Genomic DNA, 10,651 nt, shown 5'->3' with positions numbered 1-10,651 from the left:
AATAAATAAAAGTCGAACTAGCTTGAATTCGAACAGATAACGACTCTCAAAAAGTTAATAACATTGGGAGTAAATGAGACTAGTATAAAAACAAAAATAAAGAAATCAACTTTTCAAAAAATTTATTATTATTGTGATAAGAATTAGGAATTTCAAGAAGAAAATAAAGCAACGGCTCCATTTTTCATGTACAGAAATTCAAAAGTCAAGAAGCAATATGTCGATGGTATTGTCCATAAATGATCAGAAGCTCAATCGAGTTTTAATACATTAAAACGTGTACGCTCAAGGAGTTACTGAAGTGGAGTACGTAAGCTCTCAAACTGATTTACACCAAGCCAGTGTGCGTCATCAACACAGTTAAATTACTGGACCGGTCTCCATTGTCTTCTGGAAAAATAGTGATCCTAATAAAATAGCAATCCCGGCTGTTGCAATTGTGAATACAAGTAGTCTCCATGAATATTCAGATGGCGGCTGCATTCTCTGAGCACCTTGCTCCCTTTCAGCTGGCCTCACATCCCTAAACATAGGTCCCAAATCCATGAAATTAAACCTATGATACTTCGTACTATTCCCTTTAGACAATGCAGAAAACAAAGAGCTAAATCGTGATACAGTTTTCAGATAACTAAAAGAAGAAAACAACATAGGTTCGATTAATCTCCAGGCAAGATCAACACAAGTTGAAATATGCCCTATTTCCTGGCCTACAATGGGTGTAGTTCTTGTGAATGATGGTTATGTTACTAGGATTTAGATATGAGCATCTCACAACGAAATTTGCCCGACAAGGATATATATGATCGTTACTTTTCCTAAGCATTTGGAGGATCCTTGTAGGAACATAACCGCACACCATGTCTGTTAAATAAAAGTATCAAATACATAAAGGAAGTTAAGGGCCGGAGCAAAATAGCTTAATGGAAGTGGGTAGAAAAAGGAATCACATGGCCTATACAACCATTGATTACGTATCACAGCTTAAAATGCCTTTGTCGGTTTAAAATAGCATGCTAAGAAAATGCTCTTAACTCGCTATGTTCATCCAAAATGAAACAACTGCCCAAAGAACTAGCTTTTGGTATGAAAATACATTCAATAGAAAGCAATGAATACTTTTATCAAATATTCTCCTCGGATAACTGAAAGTTACTAATTTCCAGGCTGAAATTTGCGAGTACAAAATGCCAACTTGCTGCCAAATACTAGGGAGACAAACATTAATCTCACGACATAGGGCATCAATAAGCTTAATTGTACAACAAATAATTTGTGGAAAAACAATAACTGATTCCAACGAACTTGAAGCAACAAAGCATCGATCTAACTAATGAATGGAAAAAGCTGAACAAATCCACAATGAGTGAGAGAGAGAAAAACGTAGAGAGAGAGAAGTTGAAAGAAAAGTTAGTTTCCGATGAGGTTTGGATGGTGTTCGTCGACAACCTTAGTAGGAGGGTTTCTCGTCGTTCTTTAAGGGAATTTTTCTTAGTTCATGGTCTAATTTTTAGAGTTTTTATTCCTAAAGAAACAAGAAATCCAAAATACAAATTCTCCACTTTTGATTTTGTTCATTTTAAGAGTGAGATTGGTTTGAAGAAGGCTGTTGAAGCCTTAAATGGTATATTGATAGATGGGAGGTTGATTTCAGTGAATCCTACAAGATATAAGGAATCTCGATCAAGGGTAGTGGGGATGAACATGTTCTCAAAGAAGGTTTCCAGTCAGGATTCTGCAGATACTTCAAAGTCCAACAAGGTGGATATCTCTGACAGAAGTATCAGGGATGCCAGATCTTACAAAGATGCTTTTCTGTCTTATAGAAGTGCTATGGGGAATAAGGATCTGTTTTCAGATGTTTCTCACAGGGAGATAGCTAAGAAAAATATTTTACAAATGTATATTCCATCGGAAAGTTCAAGTTGGGTTAAAAGGTCTTTAACAGGGATTGTTAAACAATCATTACAGATTGAGTTGATTAAGAAGGCTCTAGCTAAAGATGGTATTGATGTCCAAATTGCTCGTTGGGGCCATGTATGGAACTCTTGCGTCATAGCGTTTAACTCAACTGAGGAGATGATGGATATTTGCATGAATAGGAAGGAGCTTATGAATCTATGGTTCGACCGATTGGAACTATTATTGAATGATGAGGGTGTCCCTATGGCTTTCTGTCTGGTGGAATTATTTAGGGTTCCTTTGTTTTGCTGGAATGTATCTTTTTTCGAGAAGGTAGTAGGAAGATGGGGAACACTGGTTGACATACACGATGCTACAAGATATAGAGAAGACCTCACATTGGCAAGATTTCTATTGAGGGTGACAAGTCCTTTCGCTGTTCCGGAAGCTACCACGATTGCCTCACATGGAAGATCCTTTAAAGTTAGTATAAAGATTGGATCGGCAAGCGATTTTTCAAGTTCTTTTTTCAGTGATGTTCCGGTGGAAGATTCTGATGGAGGTTATTTTGAAGAGTTGCAGTGTGTAGATGAAGAAGACAGCCTACTTTCGGAAAGACAGAAAGTTGCACCACGTGCAGCAATAGAAAATCGGCTGAGAGTTGACAATTGGTTCGATCAGGGAGCTTTTTCAGGATCTGAAGGAGCAGGTAAGGAAAAACAGCCTTCAAGACTTTCCTCCCTTAGAAAAGTCTCTAATTGTGGGCTGTCAGAAAGTCATAACATTGGGAGTATAAATGTGGGGGAGTTTGTCGGTTTAGGTATTAGATATTCAAATTTTTCGGTTGATGGATCTCTGGCCCAACCTGAGGATTTTGGGCAGCCTGGGCTACGTGATTTTAAGGTTATTCCTTCTGGACCAGCAATCCAAATTAACCAGTTTGGGGAAATGGTTCAGAAAAATAATTCTCCAGAAAATGACAGCAGATTAATCGAAGTGATGGAGACTTGCCAAAATGGAGAACAGTCTGCTGGTATTGGAAAAGAAGGTATTGAAGCAGAATTAAAGCTGGTTAATTCCAGTTCTATTTCTTCCGGTAATAACGTTAGGCGTAGAAATCTAAATCGTTCCAAGAGGTCGTTTACAACTCGATCAGACCTACAAGAAACTAGAAGTATGTGTAGTTTTAAAAGGGTCTATAAGAGATCGAGGAACAGGATACACTGGTTCGGGAATATTCTGAAGTTCATGCCTGAATCTGAGGAAATCATATTTAGTCAGGGAGGGGAAAAGGTGGATCTTAATACTTCTCTACAGATTTGTTCTAATGTAGTCTTGACTTCAAATGAGAAACAAGATTCTATTATTGTTGGAGGCTCATTGAACGAAATTGAGGATAGGGAGATTGAAGGTTGTTTTTCAGAAGGAGAATGCTCCAGATTCAAACCTGGTTTGCTGATCAGAAGAGCCAAAAGAATTTTGACAAGGGAAGCACTAGATCATGTGAGCATTGATACAGCCTACTCTCTAGCATTTTCAAATCTTTTGGAAGAAGCTTTAGCTACATGGGAGGTTAGTAAGCTTTTGGGGGTGTCTTTCAAGGAAGGAAAAGAAGCCTTTCTAGAAAAAATCATAAGCCTAGAGAGAGTATCGACAGGTATCATTCAAGGTGATCTTGAAGGAGGTGATTAGTTTGATTGGGGTCATTTAAGGAGATCGACATTTATTTTCAATGATGAATACAAAATTAATCATTTGCTCATTGAATGTTAGGGGTTTGGGTAAAAAACAAAAACAGAGGGCTGTTCAGAATTTATGTTCTAAGATTTATCTTTCTTTTCTATGGCTGCAAGAAACAAAGACAGAGAAGATTAACACGTCATTTTTTAGGAGTGGGTTAAACAAACTCAGGTGTTATTGAATCTAGTTCGATCGGATCCTCGGAGGGTTCATTGTGTTGTTGGGATGATAATATTTTCGAATTGGAAAATCAGTATGTAAGCAGGAGATTTATAGCCATAACGGGTAAATTTCGAGCCAACAATTTCAGTTGTGGCTTCATCAATGTTTATGGTCCTTCAGTGGAGGAGGAGAAGACAAGTTTTTTTTGAAGAACTAAGTCTTTTTCTAAGAGATAAGAATTGTCTGGTTTGTGTAGGAGGGGACTTCCATGCTTACTTGTATGAAGAAGAGAAGATTGGCAGAGGGCAGAACAGAAATTCTATGAATCTTTTCAGTCAGTTTATCCTACAATCTGGTCTTATTGATTTACCTATGATTGGAGGCAGATTTTCTTGGACAAATAAACAAGATAATCCAACATTTGTAAGATTGGATTGTTTTCTTGTTGATAGTCAGTTTTTGGCAGCATTCCCGGATATAGTTCAGTCCATTCTTCCAAGGTCTGTGTCAGATCACAATGTTATAATTCTTGAGAATAGGGGTGTAGATTGGGGTAAAAAACCTTTCAAATTATTCAATTACTTGATGGATGAGGAAGGTTTTGAGGACTTGATTAAGTTATCTGTTCAAAACAGTAAGAAAACTCAAAGGAAAGTGGGTGTTTTTAATATTTTGAAGAATGCCAAAGGTGCAATTAAGAACTGGGTTGGGAGAAGAGATCAGTATCCAAAAGCTTTGATTTCTGATTTAGAAGAGAAAATTTAAAAGTTAGAGGCTGTCCAACAGCAGCAGCATGGTGTTTCAGACAGAGAATTAATAGCAGATTTGAACTCTCACATAGCAGAATTGTGGAAACTGCTTAAAATTCAGGAGCAGATCGGTTTCCAGTATTCTAGATCAAAATGGATTAAAGATGGGGATCGCAACACAAGATACTTTCATACTTGTGCTACAGTTAGAAAGAAGCAAAATGCATTGAATGCACTGAATTTTGGGGGAATTACGATTCAGGATCCGATTGCAATAAAGGTAACAATTAGGGATTACTTCTTCAAAATTTACAATGAGCGTTCAACTCTGGAAATTGATGACATAAGGCTGGATTTTAGCAAAATTACACTGGATCAGAATCAGTAGTTACAGAGAGAATTTTCTGAAGATGAGATTTGGGAAACCTTGAAGTCTTGTGACAGTAACAAAGCCCCAGGGCCGGATGGTTTAAATTTGAGATTTTTCAAGAGGTTTTGGCCTGTTTTAAAGGAAGATATTACGATTTTCTTTCGAAATTTCTATTTGGGAAAAGATTGGGAACATGGTGTAAACCATACATTCATTACTCTTATTCCAAAGATTTCGAATGTTGGTGGCCTCGATGATTATAGACCTATAAGTTTAGTAGGTGGGCTATATAAGATTTTATCTAAGTGTCTATCAAGGAGGTTAAGGAGCTGCATTTCAGACATTATCAGTCCTTCTCAATTTGCTTTCATCTCAGGTCGACAAATTTTGGACTGCTCTTTAATTGCTAATGAGGGAATTGATTTTTGGAGGAAGAAAGGTTTAAAGGGTTGTGTTTTTAAAGTGGATTTTAAAAACACATATGACACAGTTGACTGGCCTATTCTTTTCAGAATAATGAGGAAAATGAACTTTGGTTCTACATGGATTAGTTGGATCTCGAAATGCGTCACAACAGAGGAATTCCCAATGGCAAAGGGTATTCGTCAAGGTTGCTCTTTGTCTCCTATGTTATTTAACATAGTTGGGGAACTCCTTAATCTTTTGCTCCGTAGGGCTGTTTCAGAAGGGTTATTTTTTGGGTATGGTTATTAGCAGGGAGAAGGGAACTTTCAAATTATCCCACCTTCAATTTGCTGATGACCTAATAATATTCTGTGGTGCATCTAAAAAACAGGTTATGAACGTGAAGAGAGTACTTCGAGTCTTCGAAGTTATATCTGGTCTCCAGTTGAACTTAAAGAAGTCAAAAATATTTGGGGTGAATATGAATGAAGAGGAAATAAGAGATTGGGCAAATTCGGTGGGTTGTACTGTTGGCAGCTTTCCTTCAGAATACTTAGGACTACCTCTGGGAGCACAAAGAAATTCTTCTGGCCTATGGGATCCAGTGGTTCATAGTTTCAACAAGAAGTTGGCAGGTTGGAAGGCATCCTCTCTTTCTATGGCAGGGAGGTTAGTTTTAATTAATTCAGTCTTATGCTCGCTTCCTACATACTATTTGTCATTGTTTAAAGTTCCGGCTTCGGTGTACAAGTCAATCAATTCTATCATGTCAAACTTCTTATGGGGCGGAGGAAATGGTCAGAACAAGATTCATTGGGTGGGTTGGCCCAATGTGTGCAAACCGAAATTCGAAGGTGGATTAGGGGTTCTAAACATTGACAAGGTAAACAGAGCTTTATTAGAAAAATGGTCTTGGAGGTTTGCTAATGAAAGAAATGCGGAATGTAGGAGATTGATTTGTTCTAAATACAATTTAGACTCTTCTTTACTGCTATTTGACAATAAGGTTACACCCAAATTTTCATGGATTTGGAGATCCGTGGTGAACAATCATTACAGAATATACCCTACTGGCTGTAAAATTAGAAGCAATTATTCTGTTCAAGTTGGCGATGGGGGTAGCATTCGATTTTGGCAAGATGTTTGGGCAATGGATCAACCATTAAAGATCATTTTTCCGAGATTGTTTTCCATTTCCTTAAACAAAACTGGAAAATTATACGAGTTTGGTGATTTTAGCTCAGGCAGCTGGTTTTGGATATACATTTAAGAAGGGAATTGAATGATTGGGAATATGAGCAGTGGTATAATTTGATGACAATTATTTTAAATATTTCCCTTTCAGTTGATTCATCTGACGTACTGGTCTGGAAAGGCACTGGAGATGGGGTACTGTGAAATTTTGTGTTAGTCAGTGTTATTCAGAGACCTCAAGTTCATCAGATGTTAATTTTTGGAAGAATGTTGTTTGGAGTGGATTACTGCCTCCAAGAGTGGAGACATTTGTATGGCAAGTTGTTCTACAGAAGTTGGCAGTGAAGTCAGCTCTTGTTAAAAGAGGTATGATGGGTATAGATGACTTGTTGTGTCCTTTTTGCAAGCAGTTTGATGAGACACCCTCCCATTTATTTTTACTTGTTCGGTGGTTTGGAGCATTTGGAATAAATTCATTAGGTTCTGGAACATTCAATCTGTCTTTCATGTTGATGCAAAAATATTTCTCCTAGCATGGGCTGATTTGAGGATTAATTCAACCATATGGTCATTTATTCCAGGGGTTGTCCAATGGACAATTTGGAAATTCAGAAATTATATTGTTTTTGAATGAGGAAAGGTAGATCAAGCAAAACTCTTCTTTTTAGCTAGATCCAGGCTAGCTTCATGGTACTTAGCTAAGTACAAACAGGTTTCGATCTCTAAGGATTTGCTTATTTCAGATCCTTCCTTAGGGGGTTATTATTCTCCTAACTCCAAACTGATTGCAACTGTGATTAATTGGTCCCCTCCCCCAAAGGGCTTCATCAAATTAAATGTCGATGCTGCTACTACTACTGACTGGAAGAGAAGTGGGATAGGTGGTGTTTTGAGAGATGATAACGGGACAATCATTGACTCTTACAAGGAATCCGCAGGTCCTGGTCCTCCTACTTTGATGGAATTGAAATCTATCCTAAAGGGCTTATCTTTCTTTCACACTATACGACACAGCTTAAAGGATCGGTTGATAATTGAGAGTGACTGCAGGGTGGCAGTTGACTGGGTTAGGGATTTCGTTTCATGTCCTGCTGTTTATGCTTACATTGTTAAAGATATTATTGAAAAATTTAGACTGTGTGAAGGTGTTATTAGATGGGTTAATAGGGCAGCTAATCTAGAGGCAAACGCTCGCTAAGGCTGGAATTGGTTAATATTTATGTTGTTTTTAAGGTTGTAACTATTTAGGTTGTCGATTTCCTTCAAGGAGTTTTAGGTTTTTGTAATATATTGTATTAAGTTTATTATTAATAAAATCCAAGGCACTCTTTTCCTCTTTCCGCTGATTAAGGAACTTTTTCAGAGTTCCATTAATCATGAAGGGGGTTTTTAATGAGGCCTAATATTCCTATCAAAAAAAAAATAACTGATTCCAACCAAAACATTACAATTGTAAATTTATAGCATGTATACCTGGAAGATCCCACATTGTCTTCTGGAATACCATTACACCGTCTTTCATGGTTATATCTTTCTCTCAGTCTAATGTATCTGTTACAAAGATGACAGAGCTCTGTCCGGTTCCCACATACTTCCTAAAATAGCAAAGCAACATCAACATTATAACATTTTCACCTAGCAAATATCATTGGAATCCCTTCACCGAAAAATGATTCAAAAAATAGCACCTGATGCTCGGCCAGATCAATAGCAGGCAATGGGAACTCGCAAAACTCACAAGTAACAATCCTCTGGGGGCAATTTTCACCTTTATGGATAGCTAGGATTTCACGTTCCATTGTCTCGCTACACAGAGAACACGTCACCTGCTTGATATGCATGGAGTTGATAAACATGCCAATACCATGTTGGATTCAAGAGTAGATGTGCAATTGCACATTAGATACCGACATACAAGCATGACTGAATGAACAAACAGATAAAGGCTCCCTAAAATTGTAGTTGACTGAACTTATCCATTAAATCATCAACGTTAAAGGAACAACTAGAATCTTTGTGTTCTCATTTATTTCACTTTTAACAATAAACCTTCATTGACAATAAACACTTAAGTACAAGTTGGTTGAATAATTTCCACTTTACAATCAAGATCTTAGAAGATAGTCTTCCCTTGACAAATTCATGCATTGAAACCCAAAAGAGAAAACTCGAGTTCAAAAGGGGATAATATAGAGTGGGGATATTAACTCAAATACCCTTCACTTTAAACAGGCTTTATCAATTTTCTTCATCAGATCAACTACAAATCCTAGGCCAGTAAGATGTTTTGCAACCGAGGGAATATGGAAAAGCCAAAACTTTGTTATTCCTACCCGTTCTCCATAGATTTTACTTTAAAAGAAAAAACCAGCGTAATAAAAGATCCAAAATTTAGGTACATCTGAATGTTACAAATTATTTCTGTTATTAAGCAACCTTCAAGGGTAAGACAATTTTATTTCTCCAGCACAAATAACACTCAAAAGCCATCATAGTGATGGAGAAAGAAGATAGATGAGAAAAAGTAAGTTAAAGAATTAGTTCATTTGAAAAGAACATACAAGGCTTACCGGAGCATGGGTGTTTAAGAAGTGCTCCTCAGCATGCTTTTTTGGAACCATATCACCACAAACTTTACATTTTTCAAGATTACGAGAACAATGGGCATAATGCAAGTCTATATTCGAAGAAGGTATAGCTCTGTCACTGAACCATCAAAATGGAAAAGTATTTGTTAAAGAGTTTTTCGGCGAGAAAATTTTCAAAAGAATTATGTATTTGAGTAAGAGGAACTCCATCCTCGTAAAACTGAAATAGAGAAAACATCATTGTAACATCAAATTAATTAGCAAATAGCAGCCACTTCAAACCAAAGGCATACATCCAGACAAAACTCAGAAACTGATAATGCACTTCCATCATCCAAGAAAACAAGCAGGTAGACAAACCTCAGTAATCTTTCATCCACAACTCACCTTCCTAACAATGTAAGCACACTTCAATGATGTCATCATGAACTACAAGCATTCATGATAAATAGGAAAAACTCAAAGCTTCAAGCTTTATTCAATATATGCAATGCAACTCACTTCCCAGTATCAAGTGGACTGCAGAGTTATTGTTAATAGAAAACCAAAATGAAACACCAACAATTATGTTGAAATGTTCAAATACCCAACAATCACAGCCAAACTTTCAAAATTCAAAGGATTTTCAACTATGGGCAACGAAAATGCCGTGATCTGATGAACTAATACAATCATGAACGCACAAAAGCATCAAGTGAACACGTCTTAGCCTCTTAGGTCCTGACCTACATCAAAGCAGGTAATTCAACTAAAGTAATCCCCTTTCCAGCTTGATTCGGTCAACTTAAATTACTAATCATTTCTTTATACATGAAATTCTAGACAAATCAGGCAAAAACAATAATTAAAAAAAACAACAACCAATTTTTAAGCATAAAGACAAATTCTGAACTGATATAAGAACAGAGAAACAAAGGAGCTGGGATCCGGAAGACAAGAAAAAAGATTGCGTTTAAAACTGAACGAATGAAAATTAATTCTAGAAAAGGATCACGGAATCATTCTAATAATAAATACCAGTGATCGCATATGCGGGTGGTTTCGTCTGAAGCAATTGTCATAGCCATCCCCTCAAAATCTTTGTTCGACAAAAAGGAAACTCCTAAATCAATCAAGATAATAAGTTGAGAGGGAACCGGATGTAATAATTAAAATTCTAAATCAAGATTAGTAATTAAACCTGCAAAAAACACTTGATTTTCGTAGGAAACACCCCTTCTTTCCTTTCATTTTCCTTTTTCCTTTTATTTAACCGAAATTTATAAGAGAGAAAAGAAATAAAATAAAGGATAAATTACCTATTAAGTCACTAAATCACATGACCAATTCTATTCTGATTACTGAAAAAATTATCAATTAAGTCACTAAACTTTAAATGTATTATCAATCTATGGTTAAATCACTAACAATTTATTAACATGGAAGTTTTAAACCTGTATAATAATACATTTAATTTTTATTACTTACATATTTTTATCAATTTAATTCTAATTTTTAGTAAATCAATTAAATTAATTTGTATATATAAATTATCAATTTAA

The 10,651-nt window shown here is 36.3% G+C and overlaps 1 protein-coding gene across 2 annotated transcripts; it reads right to left on the bottom strand.

Annotated features, from left to right (window-relative positions):
• Window positions 1-265: 265 nt before the first annotated feature.
• Window positions 266-10,398, bottom strand: LOC120216461 (TRAF-type zinc finger domain-containing protein 1-like). 2 transcript variants are annotated; one of them, XM_039213881.1, is made up of 6 exons: window positions 10,291-10,398; window positions 10,128-10,212; window positions 9,093-9,228; window positions 8,211-8,351; window positions 7,996-8,117; window positions 266-523 (listed from the first exon to the last, which is right to left on the bottom strand). In XM_039213881.1, the coding sequence occupies exons 2-6, from the start codon at window positions 10,175-10,177 to the stop codon at window positions 361-363; spliced, it is 612 nt and encodes a 203-aa protein (XP_039069812.1). In that variant the 5' UTR covers window positions 10,178-10,212; window positions 10,291-10,398; the 3' UTR covers window positions 266-360. The 2 variants fall into 2 exon arrangements, with proteins under 2 accessions (XP_039069812.1, XP_039069813.1); XM_039213882.1 differs by having other exon boundaries at window positions 279-523; window positions 8,211-8,348.
• Window positions 10,399-10,651: the final 253 nt, after the last annotated feature.

This window comes from Hibiscus syriacus, unplaced genomic scaffold (genome assembly GCF_006381635.1).
Source record: "Hibiscus syriacus cultivar Baekdansim isolate YM2019G1 unplaced genomic scaffold, ASM638163v2 tig00110160_pilon, whole genome shotgun sequence".
In the NCBI taxonomy this organism is placed as follows: domain Eukaryota; kingdom Viridiplantae; phylum Streptophyta; class Magnoliopsida; order Malvales; family Malvaceae; genus Hibiscus; species Hibiscus syriacus.
The sequence above is the reverse complement of the archived record's forward strand: the minus strand, read 5'-3'. Positions and strand labels throughout refer to the sequence as shown.